The sequence below is a fragment of the Saimiri boliviensis genome, chromosome 10 (assembly GCF_048565385.1).
Source record: "Saimiri boliviensis isolate mSaiBol1 chromosome 10, mSaiBol1.pri, whole genome shotgun sequence".
NCBI lineage: Eukaryota > Metazoa > Chordata > Mammalia > Primates > Cebidae > Saimiri > Saimiri boliviensis.
Window position 1 is genome coordinate 17,055,810 of NC_133458.1, and position 27,832 is coordinate 17,083,641.

At 48.6% G+C, this 27,832-nt stretch overlaps 1 protein-coding gene across 4 annotated transcripts in view; it reads left to right on the forward strand.

Moving 5' to 3' along the window:
* The window catches only part of DENND2A (DENN domain containing 2A), a 121,436-nt gene that overhangs the window by 71,393 nt on the left and 22,211 nt on the right, over positions 1-27,832 (forward strand). For all 4 annotated transcript variants that reach the window (XM_039472550.2, XM_039472547.2, XM_039472549.2 and 1 more), the window contains exons 10-14: positions 10,258-10,367; positions 11,704-11,773; positions 14,268-14,345; positions 19,835-19,975; positions 21,866-22,014. In XM_039472550.2, coding sequence (XP_039328484.1) covers positions 10,258-10,367; positions 11,704-11,773; positions 14,268-14,345; positions 19,835-19,975; positions 21,866-22,014 — 548 coding nt within the window. The remainder of the gene's footprint in view (positions 1-10,257; positions 10,368-11,703; positions 11,774-14,267; positions 14,346-19,834; positions 19,976-21,865; positions 22,015-27,832) is intronic.

Consider the following 27,832-nt stretch of genomic DNA (forward strand, 5'->3'; position numbering starts at 1 on the left):
GGGTTCTTGGATCTCACACACACACACACACACACACACACACACACACACACACAAAATCAGGCCCAGTCAGCAGAGTAAAGTGAAAGCAAATTTACTTAGAAAATAAAGGAGGCCGGGTGCGGTGGCTCACACCTGTAATCCCAGTACTTTGGCAGGCCAAGGTGGGCAGATCCCTTGAGGTCAGGAGTTCGAGACCAGCCTGGCTAACATGGTGAAACCCCATCTCTACTAAAAATAAAAAAATTAGGCCGGGCGCGGTGGCTCAAGCCTGTAATCCCAGCACTTTGGGAGGCCGAGGCGGGTGGATCACAAGGTCAAGAGATCGAGACCATCCTGGTCAACATGGTGAAACCCCGTCTCTACTAAAAATACAAAAAAATAGCTGGGCATGGTGGTGCGTGCCTGTAATCCCAGCTACTCAGGAGGCTGAGGCAGGAGAATTGCCTGAACCCAGGAGGCGGAGGTTGCGGTGAGCCGAGATCGCGCCATTGCACTCCAGCCTGGGTAACAAGAGCGAAACTCCGTCTCAAAAAAAAAAAAAAAAAAAAAAAAAAAAAATTAGCTGGGCGTGGTGGCAGGCACCTGTGGTCCCAGCTACTTGGGAGGCTATGCTGGAGAATCGCTTGAACTCGGAAGGCAGAGCTAGCAAAAAGTAAAGGATCAAAAGAATGGCTACTCCATAAACAGCAACCCTGAGGGCTGCTGGTTGCCCATTTTTATGGTTATTTCTTGATTATATACTAAACAACAGGTGGGTTATTCATGCCTCCCTTTTTAGATCATAAACTGTCACAGTGCTGGTGAGAGTGTAGCAGTGAGGATGGCCAGAAGCACTCTCATCACCATCTTGGTTTTGGTGGGTTTTAGTCAGCTTCTTTACTGAAACCTGTTTTATCAGTGAGGTCTTTATGACCTGTGTCTTGTGCTGACCGCCTGTCTCATCCTGTGACTTAGAATGCTTTAACCATCTGGAAATGCAGCCCAGTAGGTTTCAGCCTCATTTTACCCAGCCCCTACTCAAGATGCAGTCGCTGTGGTTCGAACGCCTCTGACACTTTTATGTCATGGACCATGGTTCAGCTTTACCATACGTTAAATCATGGCACCTAAAGTAAAATAAATAAAATGGCACTTAATATAACCTGAAGCAACATGGCCAATAATTTATAAATTATTCTTAGGCTTTGGCATCGGTATTAAAGTGGTTTTTTACCATATTCTAATTCAATTCAATCAGAATTTACTAAGAATATATTACATTCAAGCAATTTTCTGCTTGGCCCTGGGGGAGTGACAGTGATGAACAAAATGTGTCTCCTGTCCTCAAGTTTAAACTCTGCCAGGAGAACATAAAATAACCATCTTCCCCCACCCTCAGAAAAACATGCAAAGATTCACCAGGTAGAATCTGATGGTCTCTGGACAGATGCATGCCTCAGGAAGGGCAGAAAGGAGGGAGCGTCTGTCCTTGCCCACTCAGGGCCTCCCCTTGCCATCACCACCCAGGCATAACCCCAGCATCTTCCAAGGCCCAGATCCCGCGCTGTTCCCTGGCCTCGGCTCCTTTCCCAGGCCAACCTTCCTTCCATACTCCCCACTGTGGTCCAACACCACAATCAAGCCCTATTTTTGGAGTTAAGGGTAGCAATTATGTAGACTGAAGGAAACCATAGGTGCTGGCCTTCCAAAGGTGACACTTATTTCCTCTAGCTGTCACACCTCTAAGGAATGAGCCCCTGACACCCCACTGCCACAGGTATGCCCAGATTTTTTTTTTGGTGGAGGCGCTGCCCCGTGGATAAGAGAGGCCACTGGGTATGCTCACGCTGACTTACAATGGAGAGCACCGAGGCATGAAGGGCTGTCTATTACCCTGTTCATTGCCTCGGGGCCCAGCACAATGCTGTTCACATGGCAATGCTTGATCAGTGTTCCAGGAATCAAGTTAATTAATGACTCACCATAGGATCAAATGATGATGGTTTCCAGCCTGGAGTCACCCACATTAACTTTTTTTTTGTTTCTAGAGCAAAGTTGCACAGTTACTGTTGAAAAGGGAACTGGGGGCCGGGCGCGGTGGCTCAAGCCTGTAATCCCAGCACTTTGGGAGGCCGAGGCGGGTGGATCACGAGGTCGAGAGATCGAGACCATCCTGGTCAACATGGTGAAACCCCGTCTCTACTAAAAACACAAAAAAGTAGCTGGGCATGGTGGCGCTTGCCTGTAATCCGAGCTAGTCAGGAGGCTGAGGCAGGCTGAGGCAGGAGAATTGCTTGAACCCAGGAGGCGGAGGTTGCGGTGAGCCGAGATCGCGCCATTGCACTCCAGCCTGGGTAACAAGAGCGAAACTCCGTCTCAAAAAGAAAAAAAAATATAAAAAATTAAAGAAAAGGGAACTGGGCTGGGCGAGGCGGCTCACACCTGTAATCCCAGCACTTTGGGAGGCTGATTCGGGAGAATCACAAGGTCAAGAGATCGAGACCATCCTGGCCACATGGTGAAACCCCGTCTCTACCAAAAATACACAAAATTAGTGGTGGCGCATGCCTGTAATCCCAACTACTTGGGAGGGTGAGGCAGAAGAATCGCTTGAACCCAGGAGGCAGAGGTTGTAGTGAGCCGAGATCACACCACTGCACTCCAACCTGGGTGACAGAGTGAGACTCCATTTCAAAAAAAAGAACAAAAAGGGAACTGACCAGAAATGTATTAGGAAAGAAATCACTAGTAATCCCACCACACAGAGACCGTCACTGTTAACATTTTCTTTCTCTTCCAGTCTTTTCTCGTGGTGTAATTTTCTTACAAAACTGGAATCATACACTGCAGAATTTTTGAATCATGTTGCATGTACTCTTTTGTAAACCTCTCGTTATTTATAAGCATATTTAATAAAAATTCTAAAGCATCATTTTTCAAGTTATATATAATGCTCCAATATATGAGTATTTCCTAGTCTATTTATCTATTTAACCAGTCCCCTTCTTTTGAAAATGTATCTGGCTATCAGTGTTTTTTTGTTTGTTTGTTTTGTTTTTTTTTGAGACAGTCTCACTCTGTTGCCTAAGCTGGAGTGCAGTGGCACAGTCTTGGCTCACTGCAGCCTCTACCTCCCACATACAAGCAATTCTCCTGCATCAGCCTCCCGAGTAGCTGGAGTTACAGGCATGCACCACCATGACCAACTAATTTTTATATTTTTTGTAGAAATGGGGTTTCACCATAATGGCCAAGCTGGTCTCAAACTCTTGACCTCAAATGATCCGCCTGCCTCAGCCTCCCAAAGTGCTGGGATTACAGGCATGAGCCACCATGCCCAGCCTGTGTGTGTATTTTTGAGACAGGATCTCACTCTCCCTCTTGTCATCCAGGATGGCATACAGTGGCACAATCACAGCTCATTGCATCCTCAACCTCCTGGGTTCAAATGATACTTCCCGCCTCATCTTCCTGAGTACCTGGGACTGCAGGCACATGCCACCATGCCCAGCTTATTTATTTTTTGTAGAGATGAGATCTTCCTCTGTTCCCCAGGCTGGCCTCCAACTCCTGGGCTCAAATGATCCACCTACCTCGGCCACCCAAAGTGCTGGGATCCACCGTGCCTTGACTTTTTTTTTTTTTTTTTTTGAGACGGAGTTTCGCTCTTGTTACCAAGGCTGGAGTGCAATGGCGTGATCTCGGCTCACCGCAACCTCCGCCTCCTGGGTTCAGGCAATTCTCCTGCCTCAGCCTCCTGTGTAGCTGGGATTACAGGCACGTGCCACCATGCCCAGCTTTTTTTTTTTTTTTTTTTTTTTTTAATGCATGATGAGGCCTGGCATGGTGGCTCATGCCTGTAATCCCAGCATTTTGAGAGGCCGAGGTGGGTGGTTCATGAGGTCAGGAGATCAAGACCATCCTGGCTAACACGGTGAAACCCCATCTCTACTAAAAATACAAAAAAATAGCCAGGCGTGGTGGCACGCCCCTGTAGTCCCAGCTACTCAGGAGGCTGAGGCAGGAGAATCGCTTGAACCCGGGAGGAGGAGGTTGCAGTAAGCCAAGATCGAACACTGCACTCCAGCCTGGGTGACAGAGCGAGACTGAGTCTAGAGAAAAAAATGCAGTGGTGATCATCCTTGTACATGCATTTTTTTTTTCTTGAGATGGAGTCTTGCTCTTTCTGCAGGCTGGAATGCAGTGGCACAATGTCGGCTCACTGCAACCTACATCTCCCAGATTCAAGCGATTCTCCTGCCCCAGCCTCCTGAGTAGCTGAGACTACAGGCACGCGCCACCACACCTGGCTAATTTTTTGTATTTTAGTAGAGATGGAGTTTCACCATGGCCAAGATGGTCTCGATCTCCTGACCTCATGATCCACCCACCTTGGCCTCCCAAAATGCCGGGATTACAGGTGTGAGCCACTGCCCCCCAGCCTATACATGCATTTTTACATGTCAGCCTGTTTTATATCTCCTTGCCTTTCCTCCCTTGCTCCCTCTGTAGGAAGGACCTTTTCCTCCCTCTCTCCTTTTTTTTGAGACGGAGTTTCCCTCTTGTTACCCAGGCTGGAGTGCAATGGCGCCATCTTGGCTCACCGCAACCTCCGCCTCCTGGGTTCAGGCAATTCTCCTGCCTCAGCCTCCTGAGTAGCTGGGATTACAGGCATGCGCCACCATGCCCAGCTAATTTTTTGTATTTTTAGTAGAGACGGGGTTTCACCATGTTGACCAGGATGGTCTCGATCTCTTGACCTCGTGATCCACCTACCTCGGCCTCCCAAAGTGCTGGGATTACAGGCTTGAGCCACCGCGCCCGGCCCTCTCTCTTCTCTTTTTAACCTTTTTATTTTGTGAGTTTCAGCCCTCACTTGTGTCAAGTCACCTGAATCAAGGCACAGTCCCTATTTGCATGCTAATGTTCCATTAAAATGTTTCCTATAGCATATTTGTCTTTGACAGTTCAAGGAGCCTGGGCTGTTTTCCAGCCATCTGTGATTGGCTGTATTTGTGGGAGATTTCTTTGTGCAGCTTTCTGTAACTGTGTTCCTGTGCATCTATGATCCTGTGTGCGTATGCACTGATACCTCGTAGGTTGATGAGAGTGTGGGTAGGCACTTGTGCACCTGTATTTGTGTGTGTCATATGTGTGATCTGGGGTGGGTGCATGCAAGTGGTGACTGGGCTGTTGAAAAGGGCTAGAGCTTGTTTTCCCACAAGATCTTCTCTTTGGTCGTGAATGATGTTTCCTTTGTGGAGAAACTCCTTTGGTATTCTTCCCCCCTTTGGTATTCTTCCCTTTGGTATTCTTCCCCCCTTTGGTATTCTTCCTCCCTTTGGTATTCTTCCTCCCTTTGGTATTCTTCCCCCCTTTGGTATTCTTCCTCCCTTTGGTATTCTTCCCCCCTTTGGTATTCTTCCTCCCTTTGGTATTCTTCCTCCCTTTGGTATTCTTCCTCCCTTTGATATTCTTCCCCCCTTTGGTATTCTTCCCCCCTTTGGAGTTCTTCCTCCCTTTGGTGTTCTTCCTCCCTCTGGAGTTCTTCCTCTCTCTGGTATTCTTCCTCCCTCTGGAATTCTTCCTCTCTCTGGTATTCTTCTTCCCTCTGGTATTCTTCTTCCCTTTGGAATTCTTCCTCCCTTTGGTATTCTTCCTCCCTCTGGAATTCTTCCTCCCTCTGGTATTCTTCCTCCCTCTGGTATTCCTCTTCCCTCTGGTATTCCTCTTCCCTTTGGTATTCTTCTTCCCTTTGGTATTCTTCCTCCCTTTGGTATTCTTCTTCCCTTTGGAATTCTTCCTCCCTTTGGTATTCTTCCTCCCTCTGGAATTCTTCCTCCCTCTGGAATTCTTCCTTCCTCTGGTATTCTTCCTCCCTCTGGTATTCTTCCCTTTGGTATTCTTCCCTCTGGTATTCTTCCTCACTTTGGTATTCTTCTTCCCTTGGAATTCTTCCTCCCTTTGGTATTCTTCCTCCCTTTGAAATTCTTGGCTGATCCTTTCTTTGGTATCCTTTATAATTTAAGTCATTCACTCTGTGGTGATTAATGACTCCTTCCTATAATTACACACAGCTGGTATTTGCTTCTTTGCATGACTGTGCAAGAACAGTGAAAATTACTGTTTAGAGGACAGTCTGGGCTTGTGAATTACCAACTCAAAGACTGTTCCTGGGCCAGCTGGGTTCCTCTGTGTCATGGATGGAAGAGAGAACTGTTATATAGAAAAGAAATAGTGACTATTCTGAAGAAGAACAACTAAAGGACAACTAAGTCTATTAATGGTGACTGTGTTTTACTGATTGATTGCTGTCTCAACCACGAGTGTTAGTGGCACCCCATGTCTTCAATTAAATTTGGCCTAGCCTGAAGGGAATCATATTGGAAGCAGTTTTTAAAGTCGGAAACAATCAGTCTGGTGCTGCTCTGTGCCTTTGGATACTCTCCTTCAGAGACCTCCTCTCTCTCTGACACAGGATAACCTTGGGAAGGCTTGTTGATGCTCAGGAGCAGTGAACAAGACTGCTGGCCTGCCAACTTCAGAAACTGTCTGCAAGGGTGTTTTAAAGTGGAGCTCAGGCTGGGCATGATGGCTCATGCCTGTAATCCCAGCACTTTGGGAGGCTGAGGCAGGTGGATCAGTTGAGATCAGGAGCTCTAGACCAGCCTGGCCAACATGGTGAAACCCCATCTCTATTAAAATACAAAAATTAGGCGGGACACGTTGTCTCATGCCTATAATTCCAGCACTTTGGGAGGCCGAGGCAGGCAGATCACCTGAGGTTGGGAGTTCAAGACTAGCCTGACCGGCATGGTGAAACCCCATCTCTACTAAAAATACAAAAATTAGCTGGGCTTGGTGGTGCATGCCTGTAATCCCAGCTACTCAGGAGGCTGAGGCAGGAGAAGCACTTGAACCTGGAAGGCAGAGGTTGCAGTGAGCAGAGGTCATGCCATTACACGTCAGTCTGGGCAAGAGGGTGAGACTCCATCTCAAAAAGAAAAAAAAAAAATACAAAAATTATCCAGCCGTGGTGGCAGGCACCTGTAATAGCAGCTACTCAGGAGGCTTGAATCGCTCGAACCCAGGAGGTAGATGTTACAGTGAGCCAAGGTTGCAGCATTGCACTCCAGCCTGGGTGACAGAGCAAGACTCCATCTCAAAAGAATAAATAGAAAGTGGAGCTCACTAGCAAGCTATTGGAAACAAAGAAATTGATGCAAATTACTACAGAAAAATTTAGGTTAATGCTGAGTGCAGTGGCTCACGCCTGTAATCCCAAAACTTTGAGAGGCCAAGGTGAGCAGATCACTTGAGGCCAGGAGTTCAAGACCAGCCTGGCCAACATGGTGAAACCCTGTCTCTACTGAAAATAGATTTTAAAAAAGCGGAAAACAGGTGTGATGGTGCCTACCTGTAATCACAGCTACTCAGGAGGCTGAGGCAGGAGAATCACTTGAACCCAGGAGGCAGAGGCTACAGTGAGCTGAGATCACGCTACTGCACTCCAGCCTAGGCAACAGAGTGAGATTCTGTCTCAAAAAAAAAAAAGAGAAAAAAAATGTAGGTTAGACGTTGTATTTAGGTTAGATGTTATAAACTCCTAACCTCAGATATTCAGATGTGTGGTATTTCAAATAACTGTAGATAACTTTAGCATGATGTATTTTCTTTAACTTTTTTATTTTTTATTTTATTTTATTTTTTTTTTTTTTTGAGACGGAGTTTTCGCTCTTGTTACCCAGGCTGGAGTGCAATGGCACGATCTCAGCTCACCGCAACCTCCACCTCCTGGGTTCAAGCAATTCTCCTGCCTCAGCCTCCTGAGTAGCTGGGATTACAGGCACGTGCCACCATGCCCAGCTAATGTTTTTTTGTATTTTTAGTAGAGACAGGGTTTCACCATGTTGACCAGGATGGTCTCGATCTCTTGACCTCGTGATCCACCCGCCTGGGCCTCCCAAAGTGCTGGGATTACAGGCTTGAGCCACCGCGCCCGGCTATTTTTTATTTTTAAAAATGTGGTTTCACCATGATGGCCAGGCTGGTCTTGAACTCCTGACCTCAGGTGATCCACCCACCTTGGCCTCCCAAAGTGCTAGGAATACAGGCGTGAGCCACCATGCCTGGCCCTCTTTAACTTTTTATGAAGGAAATTTAACAAGTATAAACCTATTAACAGCAACAAAGCCTACAATTCTCCTCACATGAAAAAGTACCCATTTATAAGCAAATATGAATAATAGATAATTAGAAATTATTCTTTTGTGTTTCCCTCACTTGTATCTGGGGTGCTTTTTAAAAGTAGATTTATGGCCGGGCGCGGTGGCTCAAGCCTGTAATCCCAGCACTTTGGGAGGCCGAGGCGGGTGGATCACGAGGTCAAGAGATCGAGACCATCCTGGTCAACATGGTGAAACCCCGTCTCTACTAAAAATACAAAAAATTAGCTGGGCATGGTGGTGCGTGCCTGCAATCCCAGCTACTCAGGAGGCTGAGGCAGGAGAATTGCCTGAACCCAGGAGGCAGAGGTTGCGGTGAGCCGAGATCGCGCCATTGCACTCCAGCCTGGGTAACAAGAACGAAACTCCGTCTCAAAAAAAAAAAAAAAAAAGTAGATTTATGGCTAGGTGCAATGATATGCACTTGTAATTCCAGCTACTTAGGAGGCTGAACAGGAGGATTGCTTGAGCTCAGGAGTTCGAGTCCAGACTGGGCAACATAGCAAGACTTTGGCTGTAAATATATATATATATATATGCATAGAGAGATGAAAAAATCACAAATTTCTGTTCATAAGGAAAACAAACTCATGACTTTTTTTTTTTTTTTTTTGAGACGGAGTTTCGCTCTTGTTACCCAGGCTGGAGTGCAATGGCACGATCTCGGCTCACTGCAACCTCCGCCTCTTGGGTTCAGGCAATTCTCCTGCCTCAGCCTCCTGAGTAGCTGAGATTACAAGCACGCGCCACCATGCCCAGCTAATGTTGTGTTTTTAGTAGAGACGGGGTTTCACCATGTTGACCAGGATGGTCTCGATCTCTTGACCTCATGATCCACCCGCCTTGGCCTCCCAAAGTGCTGGGATTACAGGCTTGAGCCACCGCGCCCGGCCACATGACTTTAAATATAATCTCTAAATCAGACTTTATGAATTCGTCCTGTTCTTTTTCTTTTTCTCAGACAGCATCTTGTTCTGTCACCCAGGCTGGAGTGCAGTGACGTGATCTTGGCTCCCTGCAAGCTTCACCTCCTGGGTTCAAGCAATTCTTGTGCCTTAGCCTCTCGACCACCTGGGACTACAGGTGCCCACCACCATGCCCAGCTAATTTTTTTTGTATTTTTAGTACAGATGGGTTTTTGCCGTGTTGGCCAGGCTGACCTCAGGTGATTCACCCACCTCAGCCTCCCAAAGTTCTGGGATTACAGATGTGAGCCACCATGCCCAGCTCCTGTTCTTTTTTTTTTTTTTTTTTCTTTCCCATAGAGATGGGGTCTCGCTATGTTGCCCTGGCTGGTTTTGAACTCCTAGCCTCAAGCGATCCTCCTGCCTTGGCCTCCCAAAGTGCGCATCCTGTTTTTAAATAAGATAACATTTATCTAGTCTTTGATATGTCAGACACTGCACGATGTGCTAGAATATCAGAGAGAAAAAAAGATTAAGATCACTTTTCTTCCTAGTTTGAACATTAACTCATATGACTGGGAAACACGACTTCACATCTCAGAGCTTATTTCCTTCTCTCTGAAATGAGAATGTCAGGCTAGATGGTGTCATGCTCCTTTGCAGTTCCAACGCTCAATGACTGTCTGAAGTTAGTTGAATTTCCCAGCATAATACGGTTTTACTGGATTTATTCACTGAGAGTGTTGTAACAGTCTGCCTGGACTGTGAAGGGACAGCTTTGCCTGGGCCCAGAGATAGAAAGGCCTGGTTGGAGGCTCTGCGTTCCAGATTCCTGAGCCTCCTATTTGGAAAGGATTGCTGGCAGTTTTTTCTTATTCATAGTTACAGTCTAGAATGTCAAGCATCGAGAACGTTTCTCTAAAGCATACTATTTTTTCCTCCTGACTTCTCTCAGAAGTCTATAGTTTGAAGTGCCCAGGGGGGGATCTCCCCAGCAGACGGGGCTGCAAGCCTTTCCCAAGGGAAGAGGTTAAGATGGCAGTCACAAGTGCTGAAAGGTGGCAAAGGCCATCTTTGCCATCATCTACCTCACTCTCCCACATTGGGGTTTGTTCTCGAACCTTCTCTCACCTTTCTCCCTGCAGTTGGAAAGGTCTTTCAAGTTCATGAGAGAGGCTGAGGACCAATTGAAAGCCATTCCCCAGTTCTGTTTCCCCGACGCCAAGGATTGGGTTCCTGTCCAGCAGTTCACCAGGTATGAGCTGGCGTCTCCCCTTCCCAACCCCAAAGACTAAGGAGAGACGTAGAGATGGGGTCACAGGTGGTAGACCCCATGAGTCGGTGCTACCATTAAGCGGTCCCAGTGGGCCCTGGCCTAGAGCTTTCCCCCAGTGGTGTGTTTAAAGCTTCCCTGATAGTGGGAGTCACCTGCCCAGCGTGTAGGCCTCCCAGGCCTCCCACTCAATCTGAGAATGTGTTTGTTTCAGTAGCCCCCCCGGGGAAGGTAACTTTTCTTAGGCTGGGAAAAGTTAGGGAAACATTGCCCTTCCCTGTCCTCATCCTGAAACGTCTCTTCAGTAGCCTATCCAGCTGTTTCTTGGATTGGGATCCGTTTACATTTCTGCTTCATCCCATGTTATTAGACACCAGTGTTTTTATTACCAGATGTTTCAGCATTTGGCCAGACTCGGCCGGCTGCGGGTCCTGTGTTTTAAGGGGTACCACGTTCCTTGAGGGTGGCTCAGCAGTCTTTAAGGACTGTCCAAGCCTCGAGGCTGCTGTGTCCAGACCATGCCCTGAGAGAGCTGCCCTGGAACACTTCCAAGAGGGGCAGAGAACTGTCCCACTCCAGCTGCTCTCGCTGAGTCACATCCCTAGATGAGCAGACGCCACTCACACATGCTCAGCTCCCTGAGGGCAGCACCCAGGCTCTGCCCTGCTTCAGCCACCAGAGTGAATGACAATTGTGTTTTGTACAATGGGGCAGCTCAGGTGATGGAATGACAGACAGCCCAGGGTGGAAACAAAGCACTGCATTTCCTTTCAGGCCACAGCTATACTTTGGTCTCAGTCTCACTGACTTTTTTTTTTTTTTTTTTTTTTTTTTTTTGAGGCATGTCTTGCTTCTCCACCCAGGCTGCAGTGCAGTAGTGAGATCTTGGCTCACTGCAACCTCCACCTCCCGGTTTCAAGCAATTCTCCTGCCTCAGCATCCCCAGTAGCTGGTATTACAGGCATGTGCCACCATGCCTGGCTAATTTTTGTGTTTTTAGTAGAGACGGGATTTCACCCTGTTGGCCAGGCTGGTCTCAAACTCCTGACCTCAAGTGATCCACCTGCCTCAGCCTTCCAAAGTGTTGGAATTACAGGTGTGAGCCACCGGGCCCGGCCCAGTCTCGCTGACATTTACTATGAAGATATGGGTGACCAGTGTCTCAGCACAGACATGGACAAGAGAGATGGGGAGTGACCTTTCCTGTAGCTTCCTGCAATGTGTCCGCCTGGCTGCTCACTGCCACCCCTTGCTGCAGAGTGATGAGGTGTCTGGTTTTATTTTGCTTTGTGATGCATTTGTGTTTTTCCAACCACAGTGAAACATTCTCATTTGTCTTAACTGGAGAAGATGGGAGCAGAAGATTCGGTTATTGCCGAAGACTACTGGTGAGTACATTCTGCTTTCAGCTGGCAACAGCCCGGCGGACAGCCAGATCTGGCTTCCTAGTCCCATGAGACTGAGATTCCCCGATGGGCCACAGGAGGAGAAGGAGCAGAGGGAGTGGCAGGTTAATCAGCATAGTTAAAATCACAGAGAAAAGCCAGCATGGTGGCTCATGCCTATAATCCCAGCACTTTATGGGGCTGAGGGAGGCAGATCACTTGAGCCCAGGAGTTCAAGACCAGCCTGGGCAGCAAAATGAGGCCTCATCTCTGTTTAATATATATATAAAATATATAAAAAACAGGAATGGGGGGAATCACCTGAGTCTTAGTGGGAATGTCCGTTTCCATCAGAAAGACTTTTATTTGAGCCAGGGTCTCACTCTGCTGCCTGGGCTGGAGTGCAGCAGATCATGGTTCACTGCAGCCTCAACTTCCCCAGCTCAGAAGATCCTCCTGCCTCAGCCTCCTGAGTACCTGGGACCACAGGCATGTACCACCACCACACATGGCTAACTTTTAAATTATTTGTAGAGACAGGATCTTGCAGTGTTGCCCAGACTGGTCTAGAACTCTTGGGCTCAAGCAATCCTCCCACCTTGGCCTCCCAGTGTGCTGGGATTAACACCGCACCTGGACAAAAATACTTTCTCCATTATTTTTCCTGCCAACTAAAAGGCCTTTCTCTCTAAGAGAAATATTTTTTCTTTTTTTTTTTTTTAAGACAGGGTTTCACCATGTTGGTCAGGCTGGTCTTGAACGCCCAACCTCAGGTGATTCACCCACCTTGGCCTCCAAAGTGCTTGGATTCCAGGCGTGAGCCACCACGCCCGGCTGGCAAAATATTTTTTCTAATAAGACATGCCAAACAGACCCTGATCACTTAGAGAGAACATTTAGAATGGATGCTAAGGAGAGAAGACTCAATTCAAGAATGTCCCCTTGAGGATAGTCACCTTTAAAAGTCAGAAGCTTATTTCAGTGCAATGATCACAGTAAAGCATTTTGGAACTTGTCATTTTGAGGCCCGCTCTTTTGAAAGTCTTCTGTAGTGGTGACTCTTTTTTCACTGAGAATATATTTGAGTCTGAAATAAGCTGAAAAACTTAAGAGTCAAGTGTAACGCATGACACATAGTAGGTGTTCAAGAAAGATTTTTTAAATTAGTAAAGTAAAAAGCATGGATAATTGAAAAAGTTCAATTGAGATAATCATTTTGTTGCCCAAATTACTTTAAGGTTAAAGTATTGAGATTGAGGTCGGGTACAGTGGCTCACGCCAGTAATCCTAGCACTTTGGGAGGCCGAGGTGGGCAGACTGCCTGAGCTCAGGAGTTCAAGACCATCCGGGCCAACATGGTGAAACCCTATCTCTACTAAAAATACAAAAAAGTAGCTGGGTGTGTGGCACACGCCTGTAATCCCTGCTACTTGGGAGGCTGAGTCATAAGAATTGCTTGAACTCGGGAGGCAGAGGCTGCAGTAAGCTGAGATCACATAACTGCCCTCCAGTTTGAACAACAGAGCAAGACTCTGTCTCCAAAAATAAATAAATAAAAATTTTAAAACGTATTGAGACTGGGCAGGGTGCAGTGGCTCACGTCTGTAATCCCAGCACTTTGGGAGGCTGAGGCAGACAGATCACAAGATCAGGAGTTCGAGACCAGCCTGACCAATATAGTGAAACCAGTCTCTACTAAAAATACAAAAAATTAGCCAGCGTGGTAGCGTGCATCTGTAGTCCCAGCTACTTGGGAGGCTGAGACAGGAGAATTGCTTGAACCCAGGAAGAGGAGGTTTCAGTGAGCCCACATCACGCCACTGTACTCCAGCCTAGGCAGCAGAGTGAGACTCCATCTCAAAAAAAAAAATTATTGAGATTTGATTTTTTCTTTTTTTGGTTTGAAAATTAGCTTAAAACTGAGTTTTCAAGCCGAGCGCGGTGGCTCAAGCCTGTAATCCCAGCACTTTGGGAGGCCAAGGCGGGTGGATCACAAGGTCGAAAGATCGAGACCAACCTGGTCAACATGGTGAAACCCCGTCTCTACTAAAAATACAAAAAATTAGCTGGGCATGGTGGCACGTGCCTATAATCCCAGCTACTCAGGAGGCTGAGGCAGGAGAATTGCCTGAACCCAGGAGGCGGAGGTTGCGGTGAGCCGAGATCGCGCCATTGCACTCCAGCCTGGGTAACAAGAGCGAAACTCCGTCTCAAAAAAAAAAAAAAAACTGAGTTTTCAGAAAGGTCTTCAGAAATGATTTCTCACTGGAAATTATCATTATAATAAACATATAGGAATAAACATGTAGGGATAACAAACAATTATAACAGACATTATAACAAGCCACAATGGGATAACGACTTACCTTATTGGGTTTTCCAGAGCTACGATATGTGGAAGCATCTGACACATGATAGCCTCATAAAAAGCATGTGGGTTCTTTTCTTCCCTGAGGTTGTCAACACCCGTAATTCCCTTGTGTTTCTCTCCAAAAAGCCTGGAGGCAAAGGCAAGCGCCTTCCTGAAGTTTACTGCATCGTCAGCCGCCTGGGATGCTTCAGCCTCTTTTCAAAGGTGAGAACTTGGACCTCAGAGAAAGAGGAAGGGTCGGAACCGGGGGGGGGCGCGGGGGATCTAGAGGGGTCCAGGGAATACCCCCATCTCCTGGGCCTTCCATCATCTTATTCTTTACCTCTACTTCCCTTCCCATTTCTTCACTTCTCTGCTTATCACTCCTCTATTTTCTCACCGTTGGTTTAGGAAATGAGAGTTGAAACAAACAAACAAACAAACAAAAAGAAAACAAAACAAAACAAAAAAACAGAAAAATAGAAGAGAGTTGATAGGCCAGACACGGTGGCACGTGCCTGCAATCCCAGCACTTTGGGAGTCTGAGGCGGGTGGATCACTTGAGGTCAGGAGTTCGAGATGAGCCTGGTTAACATGGTGAAACTCCGTCTCTACTAAAATTTTTTTTTTTAATTATCCAGGCATAGTGGCATGCGCCTATAATCCCAGCTACTTGGGAGGCTGAGGCAGGAGAATCTTTTGAACCCAGGAGGCAGAGGTTACAGTGAGCCAAGTTTGTGCCATTGCACTCTACCCTGGTGACAGAGACTCCTCTGTCTCAAAAAAAAAAAAAGAGTTGATGAAGGGCCAGGTTCAGAAAGTGTGTGTGGTACAGAGAGGGCAAGATAATTGAGGTTGAGGAATGGAAGGACTCGATCTCGGCTCACTGCAACCTGCACCTCCCAGGTTCAGGCAGTTCTCCTGCCTCAGCCTCCCGAGTAGCTGGGACTACAGACATGTGTCATCACGCCCAGCTAATTTTTTGTATTTTTAGTAGAGACGGGGTTTCACCGTGTTAGCCAGGATGGTCTCGATCTCCTGACCTCGTGATCCACCCGCCTCGATCTCCCAAAGTGTTGGGATTATAGATGTGAGCCACCATGCCAGCCCTTGTTTTTTATTTTTTAGTTAGAGACAGGATGTCACTAGTTTTCCCAGGCTGGAGTACAGTGATGCAATCACAGCTCACCACAGCCTCAAACTCTTGGCAAGTGATCCACCAGCCTCAGTCTCCTGACCAGGCATTAATTCTTTCAGACTTGCAGAGAAGTACAAGTTCTAACATAGAAAGGGAACACACTATATCTGTATAATTCAGGCTTCCTCTGAGTTCAGGTGGAGGGTGGGCAGGAGGAAGACTTTTGCTTAGAAATGCTTTTAGGAAGTACCACTTTAATATCTGTGGACCTCAGGTGCAGGAACTCCAATTCCCCAAAAGAAAGCTCGGACGGATCTATATACTCAAGAAAGATTGAAAACAGGCTGGGCGTGTTGACTCCTGCCTACAATCCCAGCACTTCGGGAAGCTGAGGCAGATGGATCACCTGAGGTCAGGATTTCAAAACTAGCTTGGTCAACATGGTGAAACCCCGTCTCTACTAAAAATACAAAAATTAGCCAGGTGCAGTGGCACAGACCTGTAGTCCCAACTACTTGGGAGGCTGAGGCAGGAGAATCACTTGACCCTGGGAGGTAGAGGTTGCAGTGAGCCAAGATCACGCCACTACACTCCAGCCTGGGCAACAGAGTGAGACTCTGTCTCAAAAAATAAAAAATAAAAGAAGGCCAGGCGCCGTAGCTCACACCTGTAAATCCTCGTAACTTTGGGAGGCCAAGGCAGGTGGATCACTTGAGCCCATGAGTTCAAGACCAGACTAGGCAACATGATGAAACCCTGTCTCTACAAAAAATACAAAAAAAATTAGCCAGGCATGATAGGGTGCCCCTGTAGTTCCAGCTGCTTGGGAGACAGAGCTGGGAGGATTGCTTGAGCCTAGGAGTCTGAGGCTGCAGTGAGCCATGTTCACACCAGTGCACTCCAGCCGTGGCAACAGAGTGAGACCCTGTCTAAGAAAGAAAAAAAGAAGGAAGGAAGGGAGGGAGAGAGGAAAGGAGGGAGGGAGGGAGGGAGGGAAAGAAACAAAAGGAGAGAGGGAGGGAGGAAGGCAGAGGAGGAGGGAAAGGAAAGAAAGGAAAAAGAGAGAGAAAGAAAGAAAATGAATGCTATCAGTGTCATCGGAGCCATGGTCTCCCCTCCCCTCCAGCAGAAGTGGTCATCATTTTGTGCTGGGGGTTGGCCACTGGCGAGGTCTAGCAGGCTAGGCATTGCTGCTCAGGCCAGTCTTTCATGTGATTTGTTTAAATGTGAAAATAAGGTTACAGGTCGTAGCCTTCGTTGTTGTCAGAATGCTTACGAACACGAAGTAAAACAGCTCATGGAGTCCGGCCCGCTTCCAAGTGGAGGCTTTGAAGTTCACATAAGCTTCATTGCTATGGCATGGACGGGACATGGAGCAGGAAAATGTGCTATCATCCTTCTGTGATGCACAGTCCTTTGTCTTCATGTGTTTTCTGCCCAGTGATATTTTAGGAGTGTAGTGGGATGACTTGGCAAAGACCACACAGCAGATATTCAGGACAGAACCAGAACCAGAGCTTTGGCTAACTGATCCCAGGAACTCCAGCTATTTCTAGGTGTGAGGCAAGGGTAGCCACAATGGCATATTGTCCTCTAGAACAGAAAGGAGTCATGGAGAAGAGCAGCGCTCAGAATTTCTGAAGAAAATAATACCAGTTACCTACTGCTATAGCAATGCTGTCTAATGAACCACAGAGGCTTCCAGATTCAGCCTCTCCCAGCTGTGAGGTCAGCTGGGGTTTGGGCTCAGCACGTATTGTGAAGAGGCTGGGTTGGCTGATCTACCTGCCCTAGAGGCTGCAAGTCTGAGCATAGGCCTGGTCCACATGTGTCCCGTGCTCCTTAGTGGGATGGCCCACATGTGCTCTTCTCGTGGCAATGGCAGAGGCACGAGAGGGCATGCAAAACACAAAGGCAGGCCTCCTAAGGCCTGGACGGAGAACCCCATGGCAACACTTCTACACTGTCCAGTGTCCCACAAGCTTTTATTCGTTTTTGTTGTTGTTGTTGCCCAGCCTGGAATGCAGTGGCATGATCATAGCTCATTGCAGCCTCAAATTCCTGGGCTCAAGCAATTCTCCTGCCTCAGCCTCCCAAGTAGCTGGGATTACAGGTGTGTGCCACTTCACCCAGCTTCATAAATGGCATTTTAATTTAGACTCTTTGTTTTACAATTAGACTGTGGAGAGTGTAGATTTTTCAGTTGTTTAGTAGTAGCTCTATTGAGATATAATTCACATGCCATACAATTCACTCATTTAAAGTGCACAGTTTGCTGAGCACAGTGGCAAGTGCCTGTAGTCTCAGCTACTCAGGAGGCTGATTTAGGAGGACACTTGAGCCCAGAAGTTGAAGGCAAGCCTGGGCAACCTAGCAAGACCCCCATGTCTAAAAGAATAAAAATAAAAAATATACATAGTCCAATGGCTGTTAGTATATTCACAGAGTTAGACAACCATCACTACAATTTTACTTTTTTTTTTTTCTTTTTTTGAGACAGAGTCTTGCTCTGTCACCGAGGCTGGAGTAGAGTGGCACGATCTCGGCTCACTGCAAACTCCGCCTCCCAGGTTCAAGCTATTCTTCTGCCTCAGCCTCCTGAGTAGCTGGGATTACAGGCATGTGCCACCATGCCCGGCTAATTTTTGTATTTTTAATAGAGATGGGGTTTCACCATGTTGGTCAGGCTGGTCTCGAACTCCTGACCTCATGATCCACCTGCCTCAGCCTCCTAAAGTGCTGGGATTACTTTGGGAGGCTGAGGCGGGTAGATGGTGAGGTCGCTGCACCCAGCCAATCACTACAATTTTAGAACATTTTGTCACCCTAACAAAAAAACCCTATACCTACTAGCAGTCACTCCCCAACTCTAGCAATCTCCAGTCCACTTTCTGTTTCTCTGGATTTTTCTATTTTGGACATTTCACCTAAATGGAATCTTTTTTTTTTTTTTTTTTTTTTTTTTTTTTTTTTTTGAGACAGTCTCACTCTGTCGCCAGGCTGGAGTACAGTGGCACAATTTCAGCTCACCACAACCTCTGCCCCCTGGGATCAAGCAATTCTCCTGCCTCAGCCTCCCAAGTAGCTGGGACTACAGGCGCACGCCACCACACCCAGTGTATTTTCAGTAGAGATGGGGTTTCACCATCTTGGCCAGGATGGTCTTGATCTCTTGACCTGGTGATCCACCCACCTCCCAAGTGCTGGGATTACAGGCTTGAGCCAGTGCACCTGGCCCTAAATGGAGTCTTATACACTAGATGGCCTTTTACGACTGGCTTCTTTCACTTAGCACAATGTTTTCAAGAGTCATCCAAGTTATAGCATGTATCAGCGCTTTGATGGTTAAATAATATTCCATTATATGGATATAGCGCATTTCATTTATCACTTCATGAGTTAATGGACATTTAAGTTTTTTCTGTGTTTTGGCTATGATGTATAATGCCACTACAAACAATCATGTACAAATTTTTATCTGAACATATATGTTTTCATTTCTTTTGGGTAGGTACCTAGGAGTGCTATGTGCTAGGTCATATGGTAACTCTATGTTTAACCTTTTGAGGAACTACCAGACTGTTCTCGAGAGTAGCTTCACTATTTTATGTTCCCAACAGCAGTGTATGAGAGTTCTAATTTCTCCTTGTCCTTGCCAACACTTGTTATTATCTGTCTTTTTATTAGAGTCATCCTAATGGGTGTGAAGTGGTATCTCATGGTGCTTTTGATTTGTATTTTACTGATGGCTATCCCTTCCCATGACATTTTAATTTCATAAGTAAACTGTGTATCTGTTTATGCACTATGACCCCTTGGAGGGCTACAAACCATTATAATAATATTTTTCATTCCTCCTAAAAACCAGTTCTTAGGCCGGGCGCGGTGGCTCAAGCCTGTAATCCCAGCACTTTGGGAGGCCGAGGCGGGTGGATCACAAGGTCGAGAGATCGAGACCAACCTGGTCAACATGGTGAAACCCCGTCTCTACTAAAAATACAAAAAATTAGCTGGGCATGGTGGCACGTGCCTGTAATCCCAGCTACTCAGGAGGCTGAGGCAGGAGAATTGCCTGAACCCAGGAGGCGGAGGTTGCGGTGAGCCGAGATCGCGCCATTGCACTCCAGCCTGGGTAACAAGAGCGAAACTCCGTCAAAAAAAAAAAAAAAAAAAAAAAAAACAGTTCTTACCCTCTTAGGGTGATATTACCCCCTACAATTTTAGAACATTGTGTCACCCAACAAAAAACCCTATACCTACTAACCCTATTACCCCCATTGGGAATGGATGTATTAGCACAACCAGTCACATGACCAAACCCTAAGTGAAAGGGGCAAGGAACGAGACTTCACTCCTTGAGTAGAAGGAGCTGCAACGCTGCATGGCAAAGGGTGTGGACACAGCAGGGAGAACTGGGGACAATCATGCGTAGGGTCAGAGGGCCTGCCATGTAAGTTTTGACCTCATGGGGAAAGCAGAGCTTCTTGATTCACCATGGCGGGCCCACTTCTAGAACTGAGCTACACCTTGGTGCCCTGGCTTCAGAATAGCTGAGCTGCCTTTCTGACCCTTGCAGATCTTAGATGAGGTGGAGAAAAGACGAGGAATCTCTCCTGCCCTGGTTCAGCCACTCATGAGAAGTATCATGGAAGCCCCTTTCCCAGCCCTGGGCAAAACCATCCTTGTCAAGAACTTCCTGCCAGGTTCAGGAACTGAGGTAAGTTGTCAGACTCCTTCCATCTCCCTGCGGAGGCAGTAGTTGAGGTAGCCAAGTCCCTGTGCTCAGAGGGGCTGCCTTTCAGTGAGCAGTCTAATTCTGGGGTGTCCTCTCCCCACCCCTCAGGCTGGCCCAGATCGCTCATCCTAAGTTCCACCCTTAATCGATCCAGCCTGGGACTCTGCCCAAGATGGCAAGCCCAAAACTGTGCCATGGCAGCTGCGGTGTTCCTTTGCAGGACGTTGGCCTCAGGTTAGGGACCTGCATTGAACATGCTAGTTTCTTTTAATAGCCCATTTTCATTCATACGTTTTATTGAAATCTGTTTACATTTCAAGGCTGTATTGCCTCTATAACTTTATTTTTTGTTTTTGTTTTTGTTTTTGTTTTTGAGCTGGAGTCTTGCACTGTCGCAGGCTGGAGTGCAGTGGTTCCATCTTGGCTTACTGCAACCTCTGCCTCTCAGGTTCAAGCTATTCTCCTGCCTCAACCTCCCCCTCCCAAGAAGCTGGGACTACAGGTGCCTGCCACCACACCTGGCTAATTTTTGTATTTTTAGTAGAGACGGGGTTTCACCATGTTGGCCAGACTGGTCTGGAAACTCCGACCTCAAGTGATCCACCTGCCTCGGCCTCCCAAAGTGCTAGGATTAAAGGTGTGAGCTACCGCACCTGGCACATTGCCTCTATAAGTTTATAATGTAAGGCAGATTCCCAGGGAAGACAAGCTCCGGCACTGCTTATTATTCATCTTAGACTTTGAAGCCTATCCTTTCCACACCTGTAATCCCAGCACTCTGGGAGGCCGAGGCGGGCGGATCATGAAGTCAAGAGATTGAGACCACCCTGGCCAACATGGTGAAACCCCATCTCTACCAAAAATACAAAAATTAGCCAGGCATGGTGGTGTGTGCCTGTAGTCCCAGCTACTCAGGAGGCTGAGGTGGAGAATCACTTGAACTCAGGAGGCGGAAGTTGCAGTGAGCCAGGATTGTGCCACTGCACTCCAGCCTGGCAACAGAGTGAGGGCGAGATCGAGATCCGTCTCAAAAAACAAACAAACCGGCCGGGCACGGTGGCTCACGCCTATAATCCCAGCACTTTGGGAGGCAGAGGCGGGTGGATCAGGAGGTCAAGAGATCAAGACCATCCTGGTCAACATGGTGAAACCCTGTCTCTACTAAAAATACAAAAATTAGCTGGGCATGGTGGTGTGCGCCTGTAGTCCCAGCCAGGAGAACTGCATGAACTCAGGAGGCGGAGGTTACGGTGAGCCGAGATCGCACCATTGCATTCCAGCCTGGGTAACAAGAGTGAAACTCTGTCTCAAAAAAAAAAAAAAAAAAAAAAAAAAACCACCTTCTTGAGGTGGCATTGAGTCTCCAAAGTGCTGCTCAGGCCTGCTGGGCATTCCACACTAGCCTGGGATTTCCTGATCACGTGAAGTCAGGAGTTCAAGACCAGCCTGGCCAACATGGTAACAGTCCTTCAAGAGACAGAGATGCTCTCTGCTGGGTCTCCCAGGGACAGAACAGTTTTCAAAAGTTTCAGAACAAACTCTTCATGGAGAGTATAGACATGCTGTTGCCAGGGACAGCCCCCCAACCATCTGGGGCCAAAAACCATTGATTTTGCCATCCTCTCTCCTCCCCTTCATCCACACTGTCCTCAGTCTCTTAGCTGAGTGTGAGACACTTGCTTCCCTACCTCCTACCCCATCTTCTGGCATCTTTCTTTTCCCCCAATCCTTTTGCTTTGCTTTTTTTTCTTTCCCTTTTCCCCCGCCAGTGGGTCACCCCTGCGGAGGACCTCAGAGCCCCGGGACTGCGGTGCCCTGAGAGGCCTGGCTGCCTAGGGCCTCTCCTTCATGGCTGCTCCTGTTCCCTGGCAGGTGATTGAACTGTGCCGCCCGCTGGACTCCCGGCTCGAGCACGTGGACTTTGAGTCTCTCTTCTCCTCTCTCAGCGTCCGCCACCTGGTCTGTGTTTTTGCCTCCCTGCTTCTGGAGAGGAGGGTCATCTTCATTGCAGACAAGCTCAGGTAATCCCTTGGCTACTTCTGCTAAAGCGTTTGAATGACAAGTTGGTCTTGCAGCCTAGTCTGTAGAGCAAGTGACTGCCTAGTATTGGAGAGTAAGCCCTTCTAAGGATGGAATCAGGCCGGGTGCGGTGGCTCATGCCTGTTACCCCAACACTTTGAGAGGCTAAGATGGGCAGATGACTTGAGGCCAGGAGTTCGAGACCAGCCTGTCCAACATGGTGAAACCCCATCTCTACTAAAAATACAAAAATTGGCTGGGCGCGGTGGCTCAAGCCTGTAATCCCAGCCCTTTGGGAGGCTGAGGCGGGTGGATCACGAGATCAAGAGGTCGAGACCATCCTGGTCAACATGGTGAAACCCCATCTCTACTAAAAAATACAGAAAATTAGCTGGGCATGGTGGCATGTGCCTGTAATCCCAGCTACTCAGGAGGCTGAGGCAGGAGAATTGCCTGAACCCAGGAGGCGGAGGTTGCGGTGAGCCGAGACCGCGCCATTGCACTCCAGCCTGGGTAACAAGAGCGAAACTCCACCTCAAAAAACAAAAAACAAAAAACAAAAATTAGCTGGGCATGGTGGCCCATACTATTATCCCAGCTACTTGGGAGGCTGAGGCATGGGAATCAATTAAGCCTGGGAGACGAACATTGCAGTGAGCTGAGATCTCACCATGGCACTCCAGCCTGGGCAACAGAGGGAGACCTTCCCCTTCCCCTTCCCCTGTCCCCTCCAAAAAAACTGATGGCCAGGCGTGGTGGCTCATACCTATAATCCCAGCACTTTGGGAGGCCGAGGCTGGCAGATAATCTGAGATCAGTAGTTCAAAACCAGCCTGGCCAACAGGGTGAAACCCTGTCTCCACTGAAAATACAAAAATTAGCCAGGCATGGTGGCTCACGCCTATAATACTAGCTACTCAGGAGGCTGAGGCACGAGAATCACTTGAACCCAGGAGGTGGAGGCTGCAATGAGCTGAGATTGGACCATTGCACTCCAGCCTGGGTGACAGAGCAACATTCCATCTCAAAAATAAAAATAAATTTGAAAAAGAATGGAATCAGTAGGCAGCTGATACTGGAGATCTGGGAGGCACACCACTGTGCACTGCTATGTGCGACTTTTCTGGCATTGGGGGGCCTTCCACTCATTCTGCCATGTGTCAGACACTCTGCTATGTGGTAGGAAAACAGAGAAAAGACACAGGCTGTCGTGGTTGTTCACGCCTGTAATCACAGCACTTTAGGAGGCTGACATGGGAGGATTGCTTGAGTGAAGGAGTTCAAGACCAGCCTGGGCAACACAGTAAGACCCCCATCTCTACAAAAAATGCAACAACAGAAAAAAAATTAGCCAGGTACGGTGGCTTGAGTCTGTTGTCTTTGCTACTCGGGAGGCTGAGGAAGGAAGATCATTTGAGCCCAGAAGTTCAAGGTTCTAGTGAGCTATGATCATGCTACTACTGCACTCCAGCCTGGGCAACAGAATGAGACCTCGTCTCAAAAAAAAAAAGACAGAGACTTGTCTTAGTGCAGTAGGGTAACAGAGACATGAGCAGACTATCCAGGACCACATGAGAGGCAGGTGGAGGCAGTGAGTTCTGGAGACCGAGGGAGGGCACTCACCCCCAGGGAGGCGAGTTCTGAGCACCAACACTCAGAGCAAATAGCACTTTGCAGGCAAAAGAAGCCGTCCTGCAGAGATATGGGGACCGGGACGGGGAAGCCTAACCGTCACCTTCAGAACTACAAAGTAGGCCGGGCATGGTGGCTCACAACTGTAATCTCAGCACTTTGGGAGGCCAAGGCTGGTGGATCACTTGAGGTCAGAAGTTTGAGAACAGCCTGACCAACATGGTGAAACTCTGTCTCTACTAAAAATACAAAAAAAAAAAAAAATTAGCTGGGTGTGGTGGTGCACACCTATAATCGCAGCTACTCAGGAGGCTGAGGCAGAAGAATCCCTTGAACTCGGGAGGCAGAGGTTGCAGTGAGCCATGATTGTGCCACTGCACTCCAACTTGGGCAACAAGAGCAAAACTCAAAAAAAAAAAAAGAAAAAAAAAGAACTGCTAAGTAGTTCACTAGAGCTGGCGCAGAGAGAAGAAGGTGAGGGACAGAGAGATGAGCCAGTAGTGGTGGACAGAGGCCAGCTCAGAGGAGCTGCAGGGCCATGCTCCAGAGGACAGACACATCCTGAAGCCATCCCTTCCTCACCATTAAAGTAAATCCCCCCCCCATCGCACACACAAACTCAGTGCCCCATAGGATGCAACCCTTGTCCCAGGCACATTCAGTGATTTGCAAAGGCCACATCACAAATCAAAGACGATCCAGAAGGAAATGCAGACAGGGATTTGTGTTCGTTCTGATCTTCTACAAAGAGAATTCCTTACATTTTCATCATTTTTGAAACACTGAATCAGAGCCCTCTTTGCTTTGAAACGGAGGGGGAGGGGGGGAGGTTGTGGGCACAGAAGCGTGACGGGTGGCTGTGGCCCCAGGAAGGGCTGAGATCCGGGACCAGCCAACTGAGTGGTGCAGATGAGGCCACCTGAGAAGTCCATCTGGAAAGAAGCATTATTACCAAAACCAAAAAAACCGAAGCACTGTGGTTTGGAGGAAAGCTGACTCTGAACTATGGAGAACAAAAGGGGAGAGGGAAAAAAAGCCGAAGAAGAATGGAAGGGACAAGGTCGGTCGCCATCACGGGATTCCTCAGGAAGTGGGGTGCAAAGCGGCCCCACCTCTCCCCTTATGCAGCGCATCTGGTCACCTTTCTGATGCACCTCTTTGGACAGCAGCCATCTGGCTGTTCCCAGCCTGCTCCCACCCTGTGTTTCAGCTGGCTATTCACTTGTAAATGTCAGGGTGATTGCACTCCCGGTGCACTTTTGTCAGCCCTGGAAGCGAGCCCTGTCTATAAGCCGGCAGCTGGTGCTGGCCGCTGGGGAGCTCTCCAGGCTTCCAGGCACTGGGGGCACTGGGGAATTCAGCCGAGGGAGTTCTCAAGGTTGGGGCCCTGGAAGCCAGGATGAGTAATAACCCTTCAGTGGCCAGGATCAGATTTCACCAGCACCATAGTAACTGCCTTTATCCTCCTCATCCCCCGCTCCCTCCATCCCCTAGAGGTGGAATTCTCAGGCTGGGATTTGCGGGAGGGGGAAAAATGATGGATTTCAGAAATGCCTGGGCTGCAAGAGGAAACACAGCGCCCCTCAGGAGTGGTGGCGGGGGGAACAGAGTCCCCAGGGAGTGTGCCTGCGTGGTGGAGATGCTAGACTTGGGGAGGACCCAGCCTGAGATGTCGGGGAAAGGCACAGCCGGACAGGAGCCTCGGCCCGCCTCACACGCCCCAGCCTCCCCAAGACTCCCTCCAGGAAGAAGAAAACCAAGCATCAACGATTTTTCTGGTCAAAGTACAGTGAGACACCACTGCACTCCAGTCCTGGTGACAGAGCAAGACTGTCTCTAAAAATGAAGAAAAAAAAAGTGCAGGGCGAGAAAAGTTGGGAACAGAAAAGGGAAGGGGCCTTGAGTGAGAGAAAAACACATCCCTGAAGGCAGTGCAGGACAGGTCAGAAGGCTCAGGCACAAAGAACCCTGGAAACACCTGTCCCGGGGATGTCTGGGACAGGACTGGACGCCTCCACCTTTTCACTTGGACAGATTTCTTGGGGGACAGGTTGGACGCTGAGCCAGCCCTTCCCACAGAGCTGCTGTCGTGAGAGGCAGACGGAAATGAACAAAGCCCACCGGCCAAGAGTGGACCCCGCCCGGATCCCTGGGCCTTGGCTGTTCCCTGGCCACCCTCCCTGCCCTGCTCTCGGCACCACCCCCGACCCCAATGGAGGAGACAGTCGCCAGCATGGTCCACAGGAGAGGCATTGGCGTTTCTCTCCCCACCCAGCCTTCCACAGTGCCTGGCATTCTGCCCTTGGAGATTTATTCTTTTCAAACGACACATGCCATGAGCGGGTCAGACGCCAGCTGTGGCCGCCAAAGCAGGTCTCCCCACAGGCACGTCGTGCCCATCAGGGATTTTCTTCTGCAGCAGCTGCCAGATGTCAGGCGCTGTGAAAATGGGGTTTCTGTGGCAGAAGAGAAGGCAACAGGAACATTGATAATTTTGGTGCCCTCAGAGCCGGAGCCAGGCAATGGTACAGTCACGGTGTGCGTGTGTGAGAGAGACTGTCATGGGTCTTTAGACCCTTTATAGCTTTCAGAGGTACACATCCCTTCCCCATCACTCAAGGAGGCTTCCCAGAGTAGGGGGGACACCTGAGCATCCTTAGCTGGTGGCCCTGGGTCTCCTCGTTCAGGAGCCGCAGCCCCGCAGGGCTCTGACTTTCCGGGACTCCGCTGTCTTGTTTTCTCTGAAAGCAGCCCTCGCTTTTCCTGTTACAAACGGCTCCACGTAAATCATCCTTCCATCCTACACGGGTTCCATTGCAGACCTGAAGAGATGGAAATATGCATGAATAAAGGCCAAAGAGCTCTGAGGCAGGAAGAAGGGAAAATAAAGGGTGAGCGAAGCTGATGAGAATGACACAGCAGCCTCCGTGCCCACACCTTCTGCGGGTCTGACCTGTGTCATTTCACGCCCCCAGCCCCAGCCTGTCTCATGGGTAACTAACAGGTGCGCAGAGGATCGTCATTCTGCTCAAGGAAGCGGGCAGTGGGAGAGCTGCTGGGCTTTGGAGAGGAAGGAGGGAAACCAGCCAGGCCACAGGGTCCAGGGGTGGGTGAAGAGCAGTGTCTGGGGCCCTGTCTGTCTACAGAAACGTGTAAGGAAAGTCTCCCTAACACAGGCCCTCTGGCCCCGCTTCGTGCTGCGCAGTCAGGCAAACACGGTCATGGAGAAGTCTGTGCTTTTCTCCTCAGGATCTCCCCGCTTCCCTTAGAGCCTTTGGCCTTCCAGCAGGGTTCCGGTGAGAGAGGTGTGATTCTGTGACCTCCCCTAGCTTTGAAACTCTGACTCCATGGGCCGGGTGGAGGAATCCGTACCCACCCCCATCTGTCTGGTTTATGGGAAAGTAGCCTTAAGGAATTAAAGTGTTCTTTGGCCAGGCCCTGACAAACAAGGGTTTGGGACCAATGGTTGGCTGCAAGTTGCCTATCCTGGAAAATTCTGGAAAGTCTTCAGGCCAGGCGAAGTTGCTCACTTTGGGAGGCCAAGATGGGTGGATTGCTCGAGGCCAGGAGTTCTAGACTGGCCTGGCCAACATGATGAAATCCTGTCTCTACTAAAAAGACAAAAATTAGCCAGGCATGGTGGCAGGTGTGTGTAATCCCAGCTACTCAGGAGGCTGAGGCAGGAGAATCACTTGAATTCAGGAGGCGGAGGTTGCAGTAAGCTGAGATCATGCCACTGCACTCCAACCTGGGCAACAGAGTGAGACTCCGTCTCAAAAGAAAAGAGGCCAGGCACGGTTGCTCATGCCTATAATTCCAGCACTTTGGAAGGCTGAAGCAGGTGGATCACCTGAGGTCAGGAGTTCAAGACCAGCCTGGCCAACATGGTAAAACTCCGTCTCTACTAAAAATACAAAAATTAACCACCTGTGGTGGTGGGTGCCTGTAATCCCACCTACTTAGGAGGCTGAGGTAGGAGAATTGCTTGAACCTGGGAGGCAGAGGTTGCAGTGAGCTAAGATCAAACTACTGCACTCCAGCCTGGGCAACAGAGTGAGACTCTGTCTCAAAAAAAAAAAAAAAAGAAAAGAAAAGAAAAAAGAAAATCTTCAGGTTAAGTTACAGCTGGTACCCTCATCCCCCATACTCCTGGGGGGCCGCACACGCACGGATGAGCCCTGCTCCGCT